The 22,187-nt window shown below is 44.8% G+C and overlaps 1 protein-coding gene and 1 non-coding gene across 4 annotated transcripts in view; one reads left to right on the top strand and one right to left on the bottom strand.

Annotated features, from left to right (window-relative positions):
• The window catches only part of LOC115103729 (rab11 family-interacting protein 4A-like), an 85,933-nt gene extending 64,281 nt beyond the window's left edge, over positions 1–21,652 (top strand). For 2 of the 3 annotated variants that reach the window (XM_065006230.1, XM_065006232.1), the window contains 13 exons: positions 801–1,042; positions 1,335–1,520; positions 7,161–7,295; positions 9,346–9,381; positions 11,829–11,928; positions 12,250–12,353; positions 12,585–12,725; positions 13,165–13,246; positions 14,528–14,665; positions 14,974–15,132; positions 16,356–16,442; positions 16,951–17,094; positions 17,422–21,652. In XM_065006230.1, the coding sequence (XP_064862302.1) occupies positions 801–1,042; positions 1,335–1,520; positions 7,161–7,295; positions 9,346–9,381; positions 11,829–11,928; positions 12,250–12,353; positions 12,585–12,725; positions 13,165–13,246; positions 14,528–14,665; positions 14,974–15,132; positions 16,356–16,442; positions 16,951–17,094; positions 17,422–17,541 (1,674 nt within the window). In that variant the 3' untranslated portion in view covers positions 17,542–21,652. The remainder of the gene's footprint in view (positions 1–800; positions 1,043–1,334; positions 1,521–7,160; positions 7,296–9,345; positions 9,382–11,828; positions 11,929–12,249; positions 12,354–12,584; positions 12,726–13,164; positions 13,247–14,527; positions 14,666–14,973; positions 15,133–16,355; positions 16,443–16,950; positions 17,095–17,421) is intronic. The other variant, XM_065006231.1, reaches the window with a different exon arrangement.
• Positions 19,162–19,215, bottom strand: LOC115104459 (U7 small nuclear RNA). Its single transcript, XR_003859762.1, has one exon. It is a non-coding gene; the product is annotated as a U7 small nuclear RNA (small nuclear RNA).
• Positions 21,653–22,187: the final 535 nt, after the last annotated feature.

Raw genomic sequence — 22,187 nt, 5'->3', positions numbered from 1 at the left:
GCATGTCGAGGCACGTCGACAGAAGCCATGTTATTAGTGAATTAACTAAACTAATATTTGCAACAGGAGTTTGATTTTGGTCACTGTGTCAATTCATCCATTTCTCAATACTGAACCTTTCTGTTGGGAGAATGAGCTAGCTTGCTGCTGCTGATTTTCCCAGCTAGACATTCCTCTGCATTGTGCAGTGCTCAGGCAGTGAGTGGCGGCTGGCATAGCAGCAGCTTTGCTATGTAGAGGGACTATCTGCAAAGCAGATAGTCGATAAACTAGAAAAGGCCAATATTGGTCCGATATATCGGCTCGGCTGATTATACCCTCCATGACCTCCTGTGACCCCCAGAGTGAAGGAATCCACAAGCCTGATTTAAATCCCTTTAATGTTTTACTTAGCACCTTGAATGAGTTAAGACCTCATTTGAGCACTTGTTGTAGCACTTGGATTTTTAGGTCTGAGCTCACTGTTCACTGATAACCAACATGTGTGTGTATTCTGTCTCTAACCTTTGCTGAAACTCTAAAAATGTGTCTATCAGTGTTAGACGCTATCAATATTTTGACTGAAAGTCTGAGAGTACTATTTGCGTAGTCCTGTAGTTCTGTTGACTGCACAAAGGTGTGTGTGTGTGTGTGTGTGTCTCCCCTGCTTACCTCTCTCTCTCTCTCTGTATGTAAATGTTAAAGTATTTTGTTTGTCATGTATTTTCCGTTATTTTTTCGGACCCAGGTAAGACTAGCCGGCACTATTGGCGTCGGCTAATGGGGATCCTAATAAATCAAATCTCTCTCTCTCTCTACAGCGTGGTGACAAAGCGCTTGCACATCCGGTCATCATGTGCACGCGGGTGTCCGTTAACCCCGAGCCTGGGTGCCATCTATTCCCAGAGGGAGAGGAGGAAGGAGAGGTGGAGGGCAGAGAGAGGGCAGAGTTAGACATGGACAGTGCTGTGGAGAGCAACCCGGGATCAGATGTCTCTGAAGGGGAGAGGAGCGGAGTAGACAAGGAGGATGGACCGGGGGGACTTTTCTTTCCTGGAGACAAGTGAGTACCTCTTTTAGTTGTTCATCTTTGTGTGGTGTTGAACATATGGTGTCTTCATAAGTGAACTCTCTTTATAAAAAACTGTAGAGGTTAGAGTTGTTAATGTACATGTAATGTAACTAATCTACCTCGTGAAATATATCATTTGCAATCTTATTAAAACATCTGCACTGTCAGAATCTGAATAGTCACCCGTATAATTGAAAATGTATGTACAATTTGTCTTTTTTCACTACGACACTTTATACTTATTGAATGTTACTTCCTGAAAGTCTACTTCCTATTTTTGCAGGTGCAGTCAGCTAAACCCATCGGTGACCTCTGACCTGTCGACGCGTTCCTCTGCCTCTCTGAACGAGGAGCAGTTTGAGGACTACGGAGAGGGAGAGGACGTGGACTACACTCCCAGCAGCCCCTGCCCCGAGGACGAGACGTGCACCAACGGCTACTCTGACCTGGGCTCCTCTGTACCCTCCAGGTAAGAGGAGACCCTGACACACTAATACACAGACACACTATTACATAGAGTATCATTACAACATCCACAGAAAGTTGGGGAACACCATATGCAACGAGAAATACAAACGTATACATGAAATGATATGAGACAGAAACACAAACACGAAGATGATCAATTACCTGTCAAACATCATGTTACCCAGAAAGGCAAACTGATAAACTAGAGAAATCTGCATAACACTGTGCAAAAAAAAAGATGACAAATACATGCACAGCATCACCCAACCCAGAAATACATTACATTTACATTTACATTTAAGTCATTTAGCAGACGCTCTTATCCAGAGCGATTTACAAATTGGTGCATTCACCTTATGACATCCAGTGGAGCAGCCACTTTACAATAGTGCATCTAAATCTTTTAAGGGGGTGAGAAGGATTACTTTATCCTATCCTAGGTATTCCTTAAAGAGGTGGGGTTTCAGGTGTCTCCGGAAGGTGGTGATTGACTCCGCTGTCCTGGCGTCGTGAGGGAGTTTGTTCCACCATTGGGGGGCCAGAGCAGCGAACAGTTTTGACTGGGCTGAGCGGGAACTGTACTTCCTCAGTGGTAGGGAGGCGAGCAGGCCAGAGGTGGATGAACGCAGTGCCCTTGTTTGGGTGTAGGGCCTGATCAGAGCCTGGAGGTACTGAGGTGCCGTTCCCCTCACAGCTCCGTAGGCAAGCACCATGGTCTTGTAGCGGATGCGAGCTTCAACTGGAAGCCAGTGGAGAGAGCGGAGGAGCGGGGTGACGTGAGAGAACTTGGGAAGGTTGAACACCAGACGGGCTGCGGCGTTCTGGATGAGTTGTAGGGGTTTAATGGCACAGGCAGGGAGCCCAGCCAACAGCGAGTTGCAGTAATCCAGACGGGAGATGACAAGTGCCTGGATTAGGACCTGCGCCGCTTCCTGTGTGAGGCAGGGTCGTTCTGCGGATGTTGTAGAGCATGAACCTACAGGAACGGGCCACCGCCTTGATGTTAGTTGAGAACGACAGGGTGTTGTCCAGGATCACGCCAAGGTTCTTAGCGCTCTGGGAGGAGGACACAGTGGAGTTGTCAACCGTGATGGCGAGATCATGGAACGGGCAGTCCTTCCCGGGAGGAAGAGCAGCTCCGTCTTGCCGAGGTTCAGCTTGAGGTGGTGATCCGTCATCCACACTGATATGTCTGCCAGACATGCAGAAATGCGATTCGCCACCTGGTCATCAGAAGGGGAAAGGAGAAGATTAATTGTGTGTCGTCTGCATAGCAATGATAGGAGAGACCATGTGAGGTTATGACAGAGCCAAGTGACTTGGTGTATAGCGAGAATAGGAGAGGGCCTAGAACAGAGCCCTGGGGGACACCAGTGGTGAGAGCACGTGGTGAGGAGACGGATTCTCGCCACGCCACCTGGTAGGAGCGACCTGTCAGGTAGGACGCAATCCAAGCGTGGGCCGCGCCGGAGATGCCCAACTCGGAGAGGGTGGAGAGGAGGATGTGATGGTTCACAGTATCGAAGGCAGCCGATAGGTCTAGAAGGATGAGAGCAGAGGAGAGAGAGTTAGCTTTAGCAGTGCGGAGCGCCTCCGTGATACAGAGAAGAGCAGTCTCAGTTGAATGACTAGTCTTGAAACCTGACTGATTTGGATCAAGAAGGTCATTCTGAGAGAGATAGCGGGAGAGCTGGCCAAGGACGGCACGTTCAAGGGTTTTGGAGAGAAAAGAAAGAAGGGATACTGGTCTGTAGTTGTTGACATCGGAGGGATCGAGTGTAGGTTTTTTCAGAAGGGGTGCAACTCTCGCTCTCTTGAAGACGGAAGGGACGTAGCCAGCGGTCAGGGATGAGTTGATGAGCGAGGTGAGGTAAGGGAGAAGGTCTCCGGGAATGGTCTGGAGAAGAGAGGAGGGGATAGGGTCAAGCGGGCAGGTTGTTGGGCGGCCGGCCGTCACAAGACGCGAGATTTCATCTGGAGAGAGAGGGGAGAAAGAGGTCAGAGCACAGGGTAGGGCAGTGTGAGCAGAACCAGCGGTGTCGTTTGACTTAGCAAACGAGGATCGGATGTCGTCGACCTTCTTTTCAAAATGGTTGACGAAGTCATCTGCAGAGAGGGAGGAGGGGGGATTCAGGAGGGAGGAGAAGGTGGCAAAGAGCTTCCTAGGGTTAGAGGCAGATGCTTGGAATTTAGAGTGGTAGAAAGTGGCTTTAGCAGCAGCGACAGAAGAGGAAAATGTAGAGAGGAGGGAGTGAAAGGATGCCAGGTCCGCAGGGAGGCGAGTTTTCCTCCATTTCCGCTCGGCTGCCCGGAGCCCTGTTCTGTGAGCTCGCAATGAGTCGTCGAGCCACGGAGCGGGAGGGGAGGAGGACCGAGCCGGCCTGGAGGATAGGGGACATAGAGAGTCAAAGGATGCAGAAAGGGAGGAGAGGAGGGTTGAGGAGGCAGAATCAGGAGATAGGTTGGAGAAGGTTTGAGCAGAGGGAAGAGATGATAGGATGGAAGAGGAGAGAGTAGCGGGGGAGAGAGAGCGAAGGTTGGGACGGCGCGATACCATCCGAGTAGGGGCAGTGTGGGAAGTGTTGGATGAGAGCGAGAGGGAAAAGGATACAAGGTAGTGGTCGGAGACTTGGAGGGAGTTGCAATGAGGTTAGTGGAAGAACAGCATCTAGTAAAGATGAGGTCGAGCGTATTGCCTGCCTTGTGAGTAGGGGGAAGGTGAGAGGGAGAGGTCAAAAGAGGAGAGGAATGGAAAGAAGGAGGCAGAGAGGAAAGAGTCAAAGGTAGACGTGGGGAGGTTAAAGTCGCCCAGAACTGTGAGAGGTGAGCCGTCCTCAGGAAAGGAGCTTATCAAGGCATCAAGCTCATTGATGAGCTCTCCGAGGAACCTGGAGGGCGATAAATGATAAGGATGTTAAGCTTGAAAGGGCTGGTAACTGTGACAGCATGGAATTCAAAGGAGGCGATAGACAGATGGGTAAGGGGAGAAAGAGAGAATGACCACTTGGGAGAGATGAGGATCCCGGTGCCACCACCCCGCTGACCAGAAGCTCTCGGGGTGTGCGAGAACACGTGGGCGGACGAAGAGAGAGCAGTAGGAGTAGCAGTGTTATCTGTGGTGATCCATGTTTCCGTCAGTGCCAAGAAGTCGAGGGACTGGAGGAGGCATAGGCTGAGATGAACTCTGCCTTGTTGGCCGCAGATCGGCAGTTCCAGAGGCTACCGGAGACCTGGAACTCCACGTGGGTCGTGCGCGCTGGGACCACCAGATTAGGGTGGCCGCGGCCACGCGGTGTGGAGCGTTTGTATGGTCTGTGCAGAGAGGAGAGAACAGGGATAGACAGACACATAGTTGACAGGCTACAGAAGAGGCTACGCTAATGCAAAGGAGATTGGAATGACAAGTGGACTACACGTCTCGAATGTTCAGAAAGTTGAGCTTACGTAGCAAGAATCTTATTGACTAAAATGATTAAAAATGATACAGTACTGCTGAAGTAGGCTAGCTGGCAGTGGCTGCGTTGTTGACTTTGTAGGCTAGCTGGCAGTGGCTGCGTTGTTGATTCGGGGCTAGCTGGCTAGCTAGCAGTGTTGATTACATTACGTTGCGTTAAAAGAACGACAATAGCTGGCTAGGTAACCTAGAAAATCGCTCTAGACTACACAATTATCTTTGATACAGAGACGGCTATGTAGCTAGCTATGTAGCTAGCTACGATCAAACAAATCAAACCGTTGTACTGTAATGAAATGAAATGAAAATGTGATACTACCTGTGGAGCGAGGCGGAATGCGACCGGGTTGTTGAGTTCTAATCGGTAGACGTTGGCTAGCTGTTGGCTAGCTAGCAGTGTCTCCTACGTTAAGGACGACAAATAGCTGGCTGCGTTGTTGATTCAGGGGCTAGCTGGCTAGCTAGCTAGCAGTGTTGATTACGTTACGTTGCGTTAAAAGAACGACAATAGCTGGCTAGGTAACCTAGAAAATCGCTCTAGACTACACAATTATCTTTGATACAGAGACGGCTATGTAGCTAGCTATGTAGACGGTGGGCGTTAGCTAGCTGGCTAGCTGCTGGGCAGATACGTTAGGACGACGAAATACGATAATTACGCAATTATCTTTGATACAAAGACGGCTATGTAGCTAGCTAAGAAGAAATTGCTAAGATTAGACAAATCAAACCGTTGTACTATAATGAAATGTAATGAAATGTAATGAAAAGTTATACTACCTGCAGACCGAAGTGCAGACCGAAGTGCGGATGCGACTGCTCGCTCCAACCCGGAAGTCCATTTGTTGTCAAAATACGAACACACAGAGCTAAGAGTTTGAACGATTTCAGATCCAAGTGGTGATGAGCCCCACAGAGCATAATGTTATATTTTCACAAAACACCCACTGTCTAGTCTCATACCTCCTGTCCTATAAGTCTGTTACCCTCTTAATCCCCCAGTGTGTGTGTATGTGTAACCGATGTGAAATGGCTAGCTAATTAGCGGGGTGCGCGCTAATAGAGTTTCAATCGGTGACGTCACTCGCTCTGAGACCTTGAAGTAGTTGTTCCCCTTGCTCTGCAAGGGCCGCGGCTTTTGTGGAGCGATGGGTAACGATGCTTCGAGTGTGGCTGTTGTCAGAGGGTCCCTAGTTCAAGCCCAGGTAGGGGCGAGGAGAGGGACGGAAGCTATACTGTTACATATGTATTTGTTTGTATGTGTGCATGTTAATATGCATTTGCATGCATTTTTTTGTGTGTTGTGTAACCACTTCAGTCTGCTTCTCTCCTCTCAGAGCTTCTCGTACCAAACTCATTAGTTTTTACTCTTGACTGGAACTGAGTATGATGGTGTCCCAATGTACCCTATTACCTACATATTGCACTACTTTTGAACAGAGACCTATTGGCCCTGGTCAGAATTAGTGCACCATACAGGGAATAAGGTGCCATTGGAGACGTAGCCTATATGGCCCTCAGGGCCTCTCTTGATTAATTTTCATCTATAGAGCTGTTTTGAAGGAGGATTTACTCCCAACACTATTCAGCTTTCTTGGTCCTGCTCCGAATATCAAGTACCTAAACTCCTTACTATGGACTTTTCTTTTGTTTGTCCTACTTCTAAGTTGTGTTTAGATTAGTGCGCCGTGATATGTGTAGACCCAGACAGCAATGTGTGTGTGTGTGGGGGAGGATACAGTGAACTGTGTGTTTGCACGTGCATGTAATGTGTTTTGTGTGTGTGGTCAGGCGGGCGGGGGGGATGGGTGTAGTGTGAATACAATGCACTGTGTGTTTGCACCTGCATGTGTTTGTGTGTCTACTGTATTTTGTATTTATGATGATCCCAGTAATTCATGCTAAGGCAGATGCTACTCTTCCTGGGGTACAGAAATATTAAGGCAGTTATACACAATTTACATTACATTTCACAACAGATTTCACAACACATTAAGCATATTCACTCAGGCCACTACTCTACTACCACATATTTACAGCACAAAATCGTGTATGTATGTGTGTGCCTGTGCCTGTTTTTTAAAGTCTAATTTTACTGCTTACTGTGTGTGTGTGTGTGTGTGTGTGTGTGTGTGTGTGTGTGTGTGTATTCTGTCTCTAACGTGTTATCTTTATCTGTGTGTGTAGTGCTGGCCAGACCCCAAGGAAGACACGTCACCTGTACAATAATGAGATGATGGACGTCTACTGTTCCCAGTGCTGTAAGAAGGTCAACCTACTCAACGACCTGGAGGCCAGGCTGAAGAACCTCAAAGCCAACAGGTAACACAAGACAGGACACCCACAGACACCATTACACATACGGGCCTAGAGCCCGGCTGACTGAGTGGGTCTAGAACTGGAGCAGGATTTTGGTCATGTCAGATCACGTGGACAGGAAAACTCCTGGCTCTGAGAATGAGATGTGTTCTCACAGAAAATGAAGCTGGTCATTACTTCTGGGAAATGACACACTTCTATTGTCCACTATGTTTACCCTGACTGACTATTGTACTGTAGGTAAGATAGGTTAGATAATACTGTCATAGTGACCTGCTGTTTATTTTGGTGATGTCACAAAGGGCTTAAACATCTTGTCCCCGCCCATACACGCACACACAACCTGTTACGTAAATCCCCAAATGTCAGAATGGGTGGCCACAATTCATTGACCCACATCATCAGCATGTGTACAGCGAGAGGTGTAGAAGGTCTATTTTCAGACATGTTATCCTTTGTGATCTTTATGGATTTAATTCCTTCCTCTGTAATCAAACAGACACACACACACCTGCTTTGATGGACACACACTGACTGACACACTTACATCTCACATAGAACTTACTTGTACACAGACACACACACACACCTGCAGCCCTATCATATGTAAGCTATAGCAGTAGTGGCCCTAGGCTGGAGAACTCGGTAATGAATGTAATGAAGTGGTGAGGACTCTGGAATCGTTTTGTCTTCCCTTCAACTGCTGCTCTGTCTCTGCTGACTCTGCAGTTCTTCTGCCTGAAAAGATTATTCTCTACTAAGATGAATACCTGGGCTTACAGTAATTAGTCAGACCCCTACCTTCTGCATGAGAGCAAGTAAAGACAGGGGGAGTAGTAAAGGGAGGAGAGGGAGAGAGGATGGGGAGGAGAGAGGGGGAATGAGAGTGGGAGAGAGAAAGTGAGAAGTGAGAGATAGAAAGGAGGAAGGCGAGAGAACATGGGATGATAAATAGTTGAATGGGCATGCAGAGAAGGAAAAAGCGACAAAGAGAGGGATTGTAGGAGAAGGATATATTAAAGCAAAGATGGATGATGCAGAGTCGCTGAGAGTGATGTGTTGCTGGCAGAGTGATGGAAGACTTCACAAGATCAATCCTTGAAGGAGGGACAGGAGGAGACAGAAAAAGAGGGATGGAGAGATGGATGATTGAAGGCGTCTTGTCAGTCTGGGGAGATGCTTGAAATTGCATAAATGTGTGTGTGTGTGTGCGCACGTGAATTTGTGTGTGTGTGAGAGAGATTTCTCTCTTTGGTTTAATGGTGAAGCAGACACAAAGCTTTGAGACAGAACTATTGCTGAGCCTGCAAAACTACTGTTCCCATAGGCATCCTCAGGGAACATTATTTCATTAACATTGACATCCCCTTCATGCTCTACTCTCTGGTTGTGTCGTAAAAGGCACCCTTTTCCCTTTATAGGGCTCTACTATTGACCAGGGCCTAAAGGGCTCTACAATTGACCAGGGTCTATAGGACTCTACTATTGACCAGGGTATATAGGGCTCTATTATTGACCAGGGTATATAGGGTTCTACTATTGACCAGGGTCTATAGGGCTCTACAATTGACCAGGGTCTAAATGGCTCTACAATTGACCAGGGTCTATAGGGCTCTACAATTGACCAGGGTCTATAGGGCTCTACTATTGACCAGGGTATATAGGGCTCTATTATTGACCAGGGTATATAGGGCTCTATTATTGACCAGGGTATATAGGGCTCTACTATTGACCAGGGTCTATAGGGCTCTACAATTGACCAGGGTCTATAGGGCTCTACTATTGACCAGGGTCTATAGGGCTCTACAATTGACCAGGGTATATAGGGCTCTGGTCAAAAGTAGTGCACTATAAAGGGAACTTGGTGCCATTTGGAACACACTCTCTTTCTCCTCTTGTGAAAAATACTGATTAACAATACTACCTTAATACCAATCAAACAGCAATTAACTGTTCTATCTATAATTCATTGTTATAACTAATAAACTCATATATCCATGACATCTGACAAGGGTAAGACTAACTGGGATGTTTTCTGACTCTTTTTCTCCAGCCCCAATAGGAAAATCTCCAGCACAGCCTTTGGCAGGTCGGTCATATCTCCATATGTATGTGTGTTTGTTTTTGTATGTTGGCCACTTCCTTGTTGATCCTGTCCGTTAGTCATGTGATCATTATGTCAGCCAGTGTATTAGACTACTATCTAGGTAATTCTTCCTAAGTAATACGGTAATGGTTTTAGCATACTGAACCTCTCTACCTCTTCTGTGTTCACTTTACTACTACAGTTACTACTGTGTACAGATATGAATTTGACCAGTTTCTCACAGCAGGGAAATAAACCTGCAGCAATGGGAAATATGGGCAAATGAAGGAAATTGATGAACAGGGTGATCAAATTAAGATGCTTGTTTGTACTGTACATATAGTGTACCTGTATACAATGCAGTGGAGGCATTATTATAGATTATTTTACAATACTCATACCAACGACAACATCACACAAACATCAACTACATCACACCTGCCAGACCCACATGCTGACACCCCCCATCTCAAGTGCCCGCATCACTCTCCGCCGTATGGCCTCAAACTGCACCATCGTGTTTCTCTCCATCGCCCACACACTTTCAACATTTAGATAATAAATCTTTTGAGTTTTCCATTGTGTTAACAATGGAGGGTTGGTTGATTTTCAAGGTTTTGTATAGCTTGCCTATCATATGAATATCCTTTCATTGTGGTCTGTGTCTATAGGGCTTTTTCCTACTTCCCTCCTCTAGCCTGTGAATTAAACTGACAAAGAGAGATTGGCCTGCCAGCACTGATCTATGTGTATAGTGTTTTCCCCAACCTCTCCACTCTTTTCCTTTCTCTTGTCCTCTACTCTCTCCCTCTCTTCTACTCTCTCCCCTCCTCTACTCTCTTCTACTCTCTCCTCTCTTATACTCTCTCCCTCTCTTCTACTCTCTCCTCGTCTCTCTCCCTCTCTTCTACTCTCTCCTCGTCTCTCTCCCTCTCTTCTACTCTCCTCTCCTCTACTCTCTCCTCTACTCTCTCCCTATCTTCTACTCTTCTCTCGCTCCCTCTCTACTACTCTCTCCTCTACTCTACTCTCTCCTCTACTCTCTCCCTATCTTCTACTCTCTACTCTCTCCTCTCTTCTACTCTCTCCTTTCTTCTACTCTCTCCTCTTCTCCCTTCCTATCTTCTACTCTCTCCTCTCTTCTCTCTCCATATATTCTACTCTCTCCCTCTCTACTCTCTCCCTATCTTCTACTCTTCCCTCTCTCCCTCTCTACTACTCTCTCCTCTACTCTACTCTCTCCTCTACTCTCTCCCTATCTTCTACTCTTCTCTCGCTCCCTCTCTACTACTCTCTCCTCTACTCTACTCTCTCCTCTACTCTCTCCCTATCTTCTACTCTTCTCTCGCTCCCTCTCTACTACTCTCTCCCTATCTTCTACTTTCTCCTCTACTCTCTCCCTATCTTCTACTCTTCTCTCTCCCTCTCTACAACTCTCTCCCTATCTTCTACTCTCCCTATCTTCTACTCTTCTCTCTCCCTATCTTCTACTCTCCCTATCTTCTACTCTTCTCTCTCCCTATCTTCTACTCTCCCTATCTTCTACTCTCCCTCTCTACTACTCTCTCCTCTACTCTACTCTCTTCTCTACTCTCTCCCTATCTTCTACTCTTCTCTCGCTCCCTCTCTACTACTCTCTCCCTATCTTCTACTTTCTCCTCTACTCTCTCCCTATCTTCTACTCTTCTCTCTCCCTCTCTACAACTCACTCCCTATCTTCTACTCTCTCTACTCTCTCCCTCTCTACTACTCTCTCCTTTTCTATTCTCTCCTCTCTACTCTCTCCTCTCTTCTACTCTACCTTCTCTGCTACTCTACTCCTCCTCTCTCCCTTTTCTTTCCTCTCTACATCGCCTCATCTCCTCTCTCCCTTTCCTCCCTACCTCTCCTCTCCTTTCTCCCTTTCCTTTCCTCCTCTCCCCTCTCCCTTGCCTTCCTTACTCCCTACCTCTCCTCCCCTACTCTTTCCCTCCCTTTCTCCTCCTCCTCTTATTAATGAATAGTCTCTGTAATGGAGGCTGGTGTGAAGCCATTCCATTAGTTAGAGTGGGGCTAGTTGTTGTGGCGGCAGTTTGAATGTCACTGTGTGTGTGTGTGTGTGTGTGTGTGTGTGTGTGTGTGCGTACATATGGGCATGCATGCCTGTGTGTCTTTGTAGTGTAATAGTGTGTGATGTGTGTGTGTCTGCACTCTATGCAATATGATCAGCTCCCCCACTGGCACAGCCCCTTTGCTTATAGTCCCTTTTACATCCTATCCTGCGGCATTCTCTCTGCAAGAGTGGACACACAGTGGCATTATGGTTCAGCAGTAAAGCTCAGATTGATGCCCTATGGGTGAAGCTAAAAAGGGATAGATCTAGGACTACCACAGTTGGAAGAGATTTTATTGTTTTTTCTTAGTCTTGTATAACAGCCTCTTCCTCTCTCTTCCTCTCTCTCTGTCTGCAGGCAGCTCCTCCACACCAGTAACTTCAGCAGCAGCAACGGCAGCACAGAGGACCTGTTCCGAGACAGCATCGATTCCTGTGACATCGACATCACTGAGAAGGTACCGTAGAGATACATTGTGTTCTGTTTAATTCTATGGAAGGGACTGCCATTTATCGTGTCTGTCTCTATCTGTGACCGTTCCACTACCTGCACTCCATTCTATTAAGGTGAAAGTTGATAGGATACCAATTGGGAAATTGATTGCATTGGCTGCTACTGTCAACCTGTGTTCTGCTGTGAATGGAGATGAACGGCTCTGGCACAGCTTGTTGCTGATTGTGCTGGCTGATGTAAGGACATTGGATGAACGAATGATATAACATCTTTTAACCTCTCGCTCTCTCTCCCCCTCCTCTCTCTGTCTCTCTCCCACACACAGGTGAGTTACCTAGAGAAGAAGGTAGCAGAGTTGGAGAATGACACGCTGATGAACGGAGATCTCAAGTCTAAGCTGAAGCAGGAGAACACACAGCTGGTTCACAGGTAGGAGGTTTACACACACACATGCATGCCCACCCACGCACACACACACACACATACACACGTAGATATACACATACACACAAACAAATGCATGCACGAATGCACGCACACACACATTTATTCTTAAATATATATATGTGTGTGTGTGAGCATGTTTTTGCATATCTCATTGATGCTTATGTTTGTTTATGTGCGTGTGTGCTGGCTTGTGTGTGTGCGTGTCGCTCACAGGGTCCACGAGTTGGAGGAGCAGTTGAAGGACCAGGAGGCGCGGGCAGAGCAGAACACAGAGGAGGAGCAGAGACGACACCGTGAGGCCTACAGCAAGATGGAGAGAGGCAAGAACACTGAGCTAGAGCTGCTACACAACCGGTAACACACACACTTACTTCAATCATTTACACACTGTAGATACTCATATTTACGTCTATAAGTGTACACAAAGGTGCTGTCTAGAACTTGAAAGGGTTCTTTGGCTGTCCACATAGGACAACCCTTTGAAGAACCCTTTTGGGTTGCAAGTAAAATCATTTTGGGTTCCATGTAGAATAATTTTCACAGAGGGTTTTTACATGGAACCCAAAGGGGACAGCCAAAGAACCCTTTTGGAACCCTTTCTTCTAAGAGTGTAGTCCATAGAGCTAGGTAGATAGCATAGATTAGGCCTTGAGCTAGATACCAAATCCAGACCTTGAGGTCCGCAGTACTGCTAATTTCCATTTCTCTTTGTTAGTGGCCTTGTTTTGAATAACCCGGACATATGTTAAACATGGATGAATTATCATAATGTGTTCCTCTTCTTCCCCTACAGAGTCCAACAGCTAGAGGAGGAGAACGGGGATATATCGGTGAACATGTGCAGACTGAAGTCTCAGACAGAGAAACAGGACGAGGTATGTGCTTGCTTGTATATCATCCTCAGAGACACATTAGGCTCCAGTACTACTAGCTCTACACAGACAGAGACCTCGATAACTGGTTACAAAAACATCAACACCCACCCATCAACAGCACGTGACCAATTGCTACAGCCACACACACACACACACGTTTGGAGGTGTGAAGGCTACAGCTGGGCTCATATCAACACCTCTATTTCCAGCCTGCCTGGTGAAAACATCCAAGGGAGTTGGCATGATCATTCGATTGTGTGATTGTGTGAACTCCTAACAGAGTCACACTAACTAACTAATTGCTAGGCTATACACGCATCAGGCTGCCTGACGACTCAAACTGAATTCTTTCACTACATACTTCAGTCTGAGACTGCCATCGTTGAAGTCGTTTGTGGTGACATCAAAATTAGGGGTGTTGTAAAGTCATCAGCGATTTGATTGTATCAAAGCCAATGACGGATGTTCAAACCGCGGCTTTACCCACGTGTATTCTGTCTCTGGCCCAACCTATTGGTTTCTGGAACCAATCATAATGGCTAGAATGTTGCTCCATTCTAAAAATCGTTGGGGAGGGACTCAGATCCAGACTCATTGCGGAGAAGAAACTAATGTCAGTGGGTGTGACATATCCTTTGGAGGGAGCAAGGAGTTTGGGTAGCCAGCTGTAGAGAATATTTGTATGAATAGCTGTTTTTTGCAGTATTTTTTTGTTGTTGCAGTATTTGCACTATGCATAGTACTGTAAATTCATTAAAATTATAGTTCATTTTAATGTATGTGTCTTTAATGTTTCTTCTTACAGGACTATTCACTGTGCATTATTAGACTGACTGTGTTCTTGCTTACCGCATACATCCTAACAACCTAATGCCTTATTCATACTGTGGGACCTTTATTGTGTGAACACCATGTGACTTTAATTTTTGATGAGCTACTCTGGAGGTTGGGGGTAGAGCCGGGGTTATTGGGTAATCGGGGTCAGTTTTGAGATTGAGTGACTCCGCCCTCTCTAGCTTGCTGTATTATTTTGCCTCTCCCTAAGCTGTTGTACATGGCTTATAGGGCCGCCCCAAACTGCACTGTGCTGGCTTGGGTCTTTTCTATTCACACTGTCCTTCCCAGCACGGTTCCAGAAACTATAACCAGTCCAGCCCAGAACAGATTGCCTTGGCTTTGGCCTGTAATGTGAATCGGACATAGGTTTGAAAAACTGTCCGTGCTTTATTCTCTGTGAATCATCACATGTATTGGAATGTGTCTATACCTGTGTGTTGTCAGGAGAAGCAGCGTATGACAGACAAGCTGGAGGACACCAGTCTGAGGCTAAAGGATGAGATGGACCTCTACAGGAAGATGATGGACAAGCTGAGGCAGAACAGACACGAGTTCCAGAAGGAGAGGGAGGCCATGCAGGAGGTGGGAGGAGGGATAGCACACACACACAAACAAACACACACGCGTACACACACACACACACACACACTTGCGTGTACACACACTTATACACACTTTTACATGTAGTGTGAAACGAAAGCTCATGATGCCGCTCCCACCCCTCTGAAGTCTCTAGTAGCTGAGTGTTTGTATAGAATACGTTTGCACATAAACCAGTCCTGCCCACTGCATCAGACTGGTCTACGTGGCTACCCCAGGTACTCTTTATACTAAACAGTCTTCACGACAGCTACCGCATATCGTCCCTGGTTGTCTCCCTCCTCCTGCAGTTGATTGAGGACCTTCGTCGGGAGCTGGAGCACCTGCAGCTGTTCAAGCTGGAGACAGAGAAGCCTGGCCGCGGCCGCAGCTCCTCATCTGGGCTGACGGAGTTCAACGCCAAGACCAGAGAGATGGAGCTGGAGCACGAGGTCAAGAGACTCAAACAGGTGGGCTTGAGAGCTAGTGGCCAATGCTAACTCTATATGAATACATTGTTACTTCCTCTTTTGGGGTATTTGCTAGGATTTAATTGGGCAAGCGACTTAAGCAGGCGGGGCTCAAAAACAATATTTTGCAGCGTTTAAAAATATTTTTTTTTACACACGTCCCCCCTCAATTCCACCTCTAAGTATACTGTATGTGATTGTATATGCCAACACTATTTGCTGGTGTGCGAGTGAACAGTGTTTTGTGTGATAGTCAAATGCTGTGAATACACTCTCAATATAGAGAGTGGCATACACTAGTCATATCTGTGCGTCTTATCTACTGTAAGTGTTGTCCTTTCGACTTCTTAGATAGTGTGCCATTTCTAGGCAGTGAAAACCAGTGATATCTGTCTGTCAAGGGCAGTGAAATTACATTGTTATTGTTCCCCAACCTTGTTAGGAGCATCGGACCGAGTATAAACATGAGATAAGAGATCAAGATGAAAGTGTTTCTAAGATGTCCTCTCAGACAAGGCAGACGTTATGATACTAAACCACAAAGCCTCGAGGCAAACGCAGGCAAGAGGCTCTAATGCTGGGGACATGCAGTGTTGCGGTATCTTCACGTGTAAAGATTTGATATTCTACTGTAGGCATCTTTCTTGCCTTCGGTCAGTACACACTGTCAAACTGACAGTAATGCTAGGAGAGTAATCACAATGCCTCGCCTTGCCTGCAGCTTTCATCTGGATCTGTCTTGCTCTCTCTCTCTCTCTCTCTCTTTTCTCTCGCTCTCACACTAGCCTGGTTGCCGTCTCTGCTCAGCTGTTACATTTGGCAAATGACAGGAGTGGCAAGGGGTGGAATGTTAGCTAAAAAGACTGGTACCCAGACTATTTTCTGCAGTCACAGGCTTTGATTCAAAGTTTAAACTACAGGGCTGGAAGAGAAACATTACTTCTGTCTCTAATTGGTGTCAGGCAGATATGTGATGCCCTTTTTCTCTTTTCTCAACACTTTTAGATGAAATGGTGTTTATCTGAAACTCCTTATTTAAAACACTCATAGGTTACTATTTAAAATCTGTTATTTTATAATGGCACTGTTTCATATTTGAGAAAGGGTTCAAAAGAGAATGCAGATCAGCTAGCTGATGTGATAGTATTCCAAACAGGGATGAATGAGTCTCTTCCCTCTCATGTCTCCCTGTGCTCCTCTTTGCTCCTGCTCTGTGTGTCCAGCGGTTTGTCTCGCAGGACTTTCCTCTGACCTCTGACCTCCGCCACCTCATAGTATCCGCTGGGGCACGCCTCCGTCACGGTCAGACGGTAAACAAACCCACTGTTGTTTCTTGTGAGCATTAACCTTTGACCCTTCCCATTAACCACAGCTAATATCACCACCATACAGCGCCTATAGAGCTTCACCCCGTCGACACAGGGCGCAGTTTGTGCCATAACACCTTGATAAACATAATAACCCGTGTCCTGTCCTGTAGGTGTTACCGTAGATGTAGTGTGCTGTGTCGGCTGCTGTTAAAATCGAGAGATGGTTTGTCGTGGGTGTAGTTGTGTGAGGCTTCAGTAGTCTAATCTAACAGGCCTTGCCTACTGAAACAGTGTGGATGAAGTGGGGCGCTTGGAGAATTGAGATGAATCTCATCAAGCTGTGGACCCCCTCTAAACCCATCGCTTCAGTCTGCCAAATCAAACTATGACCCTCATCGCTCTCTCTCTCTTTCCTTCCCTCCTCTCTCCCTCTACTTCTCTCTCCCAAACTCCCACCCTCCCCTCTTTGTCCCTTCCTCCCTCCTTCACTCCCCACACCACCCAACAGGAGAACCTGAAACTGAGGGAACAGAACGACGACCTGAATGGTCAGATCCTCAGTCTGAGTCTGTATGAGGCTAAGAACCTGTTTGCCACCCAGACCAAGGCCCAGTCGCTGGCTGCCGAGATAGACAATGCCTCACGAGACGACGTGAGTTTTTCATTCATAATGCTAATCATTTGATGATTTGATCATTTCGGAGTAACCCTGCAAGAGTAACCCCATTGATTAAGGTCATAGTACACATAGCATTTAGACAGTAGGCATGTATGTGATCAGGTTCTTAGGCCTGCAGTAGGTTACATTACTATCATAAAATAATGTATTGCTGGTGTAACCGTTCTGATGGTATGGTGACCACGCTTGTCTAAGACCTGAAGAGTTGCATTCCGCATGACATCAGGGTTAGCTGGTATAACCAGATAATGGCACCACCATCTGATGGTAACATAACATTAATTTGATATTTCTCCACAGTTGATGGAGGCCCTCAAGGAGCAGGAGGAGATCAACTTCCGTTTGCGGCAGTACATGGACAAGATAATTTTGTCTATCCTGGACCACAACCCCTCCATCTTGGAGATCAAGACCAACTAGAACCCCCCAACTAGAAACCCACGACTAGAACCCCCTCCGGGAATGGGAAAGGGAAAGGAAGACTAGCCATGGTGGGGCCTGGGACAGCCGGACATCATTGCCCCCTGCTGCCCCAGGAGTGGAACTGTGAACTTGGGTGTATTCATTAGGCATAAACAGAAGAAAACAGACAAATTGGGAGGTACTACCTGGACTTGTCCAATTAGAAACACTAGTTTTTGTGTTCCGTTGCTAAACGTTTTGCTACGGTGTGGCCTAATGAATATGCGAATGGAGCTATAGGGGAATTTCTGTGTTGACTACTAAAGTTTTGGTACTTCGCCATCATACTTCTGTTCTATTCTGTGACTCATCAACAGATGTTGGTATCTCCCTCATGTCTCCTTCATGCACTTTCTTCTATGTTCTCTATTTTTTTCTCACAGCCTCATCTTTAGTCTTAAACACAATCGAGATTAATTATTACTGGGAAAAATAATTATACTGGGCAGGTGCTTTGAATATGTAGGGCATTACTGGTTGTTGAACACTGGATGTACGTACTCTAGTAAACAATGTGAACACAAATCTATTGATCTTCAATAGCGTGCGTTGTAGCCATATGGGAAGATAGGAACAGAGAGAGACTGGCAGATAGACAAACAGAGATCTTTAGCTTCCAGACAACCCTATCCCCACTGCTTCCTTAAAGTTGATCTGTGTTTGATCGCTGAAGACCGGTATGTGGGTAGAGGCATGTTGATGAAGAAAGTAAAGGAGCACGTGTTTTTGTGCGTAAGAAGAGTGACAGAAAGAGATGAAAGGAGGGAGAGGAGAGAGAAAGTATTGTACAAGCATCTCCATGTCAAAAGGTATTGGCTTTGACTCAAGAAGATATCAGTCATGTGAAGTGATAATGAGAGGCAGCAGAACTTGGTGTGATGGAATGCTTTCAGGAGGATGGAATGGCTTTGTGAAGTCAAGAAGGAACAGGTAAAGTGTATCGGTCAGTACAGTACAGAGGAAGATAAGAGAAGAATGCCTTCCTAGGGAACTCTGAGATGACGGTACAGTATGATCTGTGTAGAGTAATACTGTATGATAAATCCATATAGTAAATCCTTAACTCACACAGTGAGTTGTTAATTGGCTGGTTGAAAATTTCCGGATGCCAATTCCTCTTAATCATCATTATTTTCTACTCAGACATTCTGTGGTAAGTCTGTCTAAATAAGTTGGTTAGACCTGGGATATCTGCTATGAAGGATGTCCCATTGCATAGAGCTGCTATAGCTACCCGCATGAAAAAAATACTATAGTATACTATGGTATATATACTATAGTATTCACTGTAGTGTTTTGTTGACTTTTTTTCTGACTTACGGAGTCCGCAAAAACACTGCAGTGAATATTGTAGTATTTATTGTAGTATTTACTGTAGTATTCTGTATTATACTGTAGTATTTATTGTAGTAGTTACTGTATTATACTGTAGTATTTACAGTTAACTATAGTATAAATACTGTAACAATCGAAAACTGTAGTATATACTATAGTAATAATGTATTGTTTTTGTGGATTGTAGTATTTACTGTAGTATTTACTACATTGTTTTTGTTTTATTATCTTTGACATAGAAATGGAGGCTTTCTCCTTCAGGAAACCTACTGGAGAAATACTAAAAGAGCTAATTTGCCATAACCTGTAGCTAGGACTGGGGTCTAAACAGATTGTTCAGAGCTTCTGCTCTTTTCTATAACCTGTAGGGAACGCACAACATGGTCCATACTTGGCATGTAGTTTTCTGACTTATGGGTGGTACAAATTGCGATATGGGGGAGGGGAATGGGCAGGGTATATGCAGTTAAGATACTGTAGTATTTACTACAGTATTTTTTTGTGGCTAATACTATATAGTTTCTACAGTATACTATAACATTCTATAGTAAGTACTACTGTACACATGATCAAGGAATAGTACAGTGTGTAGTATAGTATACTACAGTTTACTATAGAATTATATAGTAGGTACTTTAGTATTTTATAGTATACTGTAGTATTTTTGTATGTGGGTATTAGCCCATTAGCCTATATGCTTTATATTTCTGTGTCGGACACTGCCACTCCACTCTCCCTATATCCACACTGAACAAGAGACAAACCCTCCCAGCATACAGGGCTGTCAAGTCAACAGCATAACAATGTACAAGCACACGAATGTAACCCTATGGATGTGAATGTACAGAATGCTTCATGCATTCTGCATAGAGATAGATACAGTATTTATCTCTATGTTATTCCACATCTCAATGTGTTTTATGAATTTCCTCTGGGTGTTAAGCCATGTCAGTCTGGCTCATTGAATCATCCCTATCATCTCTATATAAGATACTGTAGTATACTGCAGTATATTCATCAGAAGTTCACTTACTGTAGACTAGAGTTTGGTACTAATAAGACTGGAATAGCAATCATACTGGAGTCTATACAGAGTATATGGGTAGTGTTTGCCCTTTGGCTAGTATACTGTAAATATCATGAATGTCTCACGTAGCTAACATTCTCTGTTAAAACCTAATGGGTTTTTGTGTACAAATCTACATTTTGTTGAGACAGTTTTCAAATGTCATACAGTAGGCCTTTGCTGTACTACTGTATTCGAGAGGACGTTGATAGGCAAAGGGGATAACCTGCTGTAAATTAAATTGCTCTAACCATATGTTTTGCTTCCTTGCACAAAAATATGTTGTTTTTTCTTATTTTTGCATGTTTTCACCTTTTCTGGTATTCGTGCCTTTAAAACACTTATCTATTTTTATTTTTATTAATATAGCTATGTTGTTTAGACAACTTAATAATGAATATTTTTACTGTTGCTTTAAAAACAATTGTCTGAATGATGTTCATGACTTGTAAATGTTGTACAGAGATACTTTAGTTAGGATTTGTATTGTGCCACTCACCACACTTTTACAGATGAGACCACAAAAATACAATTTTATACAGTTCTATCAGGAAATGGCCAGGTAATCAACTCTAGTTTATAAAACTGTTACAGCACAAGTTTATTTTGTATTTTTTTCTCCCCAATTGCGTGATATCCAATTGGTAGTTACAGTCTTGTCCCATTGCTGTAACTCCCGTACGGACTCGGGAGAGGTCAAGGTTGACAGCCAGTCCTCCAAAAAATGACCCTACCAAACCTCACTGCTTCTTGACACACTGCTCGCTTAACCCAGAAGCCAACCGCACCAATGTGTTACAGGAAACACGGTACAACTGGTGACTGGGATGGAACCCGGGTCTATAGTGATGCCTTAGACCGCTGCGCCACTCGGGAGGCACAGCACAAGGTTTTTTATTTAAAAACAGATGAGCATTGGGGCATTTTTTTTTCTGTTTCTGCGGTAACCTATCTATGAATGCGGTGTCCATTGCTTTTAAGATCGCTTTGGTTTCTGCATCCTTTCAAAGTATGTTGATATGGTTTCCCCCTGTCTTCCTATACACTAAATAAACTGCTGAGAAATTTGATTTTTCTCTATACCATACCAACCTGGCACTACAAGGTTTACTTCTACAACCTTGAAAGATTCACTTCACACAAATTGAAATGAAGTTGAGATACATTGAGAAATGTCTTCAAATTGAGCGTTGACTTCGTCCTCATGTAGAAGCCCTCCTATCGTTTGAGGTGATGTTGACCAATGGCATCCCATTTCAGACAGTGCAACAGCCAATCACCTGTTGAGCACTGTCACAAAGTTTCACTTGCAACATTTTAAATAAACTCAAACGTTTCCCATTTGTGTGCTCCTAAATACTTCCCAACACAATGAAATATGTAGTCTCCTACTCTTCAAGATATTGAGAGGTTGGATTTTAAAGTGCACAAGGTGTGGCATTGTGGCAATAAGAATGGCTTGGGCTTGTGATATCTTGTGATTTTCTGTTACCTTGTTTCTGTTGTCCTATTTCTCTACCACATACCATTGTTACTGATACATTGAAGCACTGTACTGTATGTGGCTGTAAGTAGGCTACTACTTATGGTATGAGGTCTTATCTGCAATTGTGATGTACAAACAACTTCAAGCTGTAAATAAAGAGATTTGCCCTGGCATGATTACAACCTGATGAATGCTAATTTCAGACATGTAAATGTCAACTTCATACAGTATGATGAAAGGAATACTCGGTCCTGTTTTAGGAATAATAATGTTTGCCATTGATTCAGAAATGCAGTAAAACAGGTTTGCTACAATTGATCAAATGTGGTCCTAATGTGGGATTTCCTGTATAGACATAACTCTCTATCTGCAGTGTGCCTGATGTAGATCCTTTATCTATGCTGACCTAAATCTCAGCTCTGAGAAATGACTTGTGGGACCCAGAGAATTCTCAAAGAGATGGAAATGATCTAGATCATTGTACTTCAACACGTACATTAAACCCCTGATTCATACTGTGTCAATTGATTCAAGATTATGATGGGGGAATGCGGCACTAAATTATATTATATGCATGTTTCAATAAGTTGTCCTACAGAGAATACATAGGGTTGGACTGAAGAAAAAAAAACGCATCGGTACAAAATAATAAACCAAGCAGTAACCCACGTGGATGTCAGAACAGAGGAGACTCCACCGTGCGTGCGCTTGACGTTT

This window comes from Oncorhynchus nerka, linkage group LG21 (genome assembly GCF_034236695.1).
Source record: "Oncorhynchus nerka isolate Pitt River linkage group LG21, Oner_Uvic_2.0, whole genome shotgun sequence".
Lineage (NCBI taxonomy): Eukaryota > Metazoa > Chordata > Actinopteri > Salmoniformes > Salmonidae > Oncorhynchus > Oncorhynchus nerka.
Note: the sequence above shows the minus strand (reverse complement) of the source record. Positions and strands in the feature narration are given on the sequence as shown.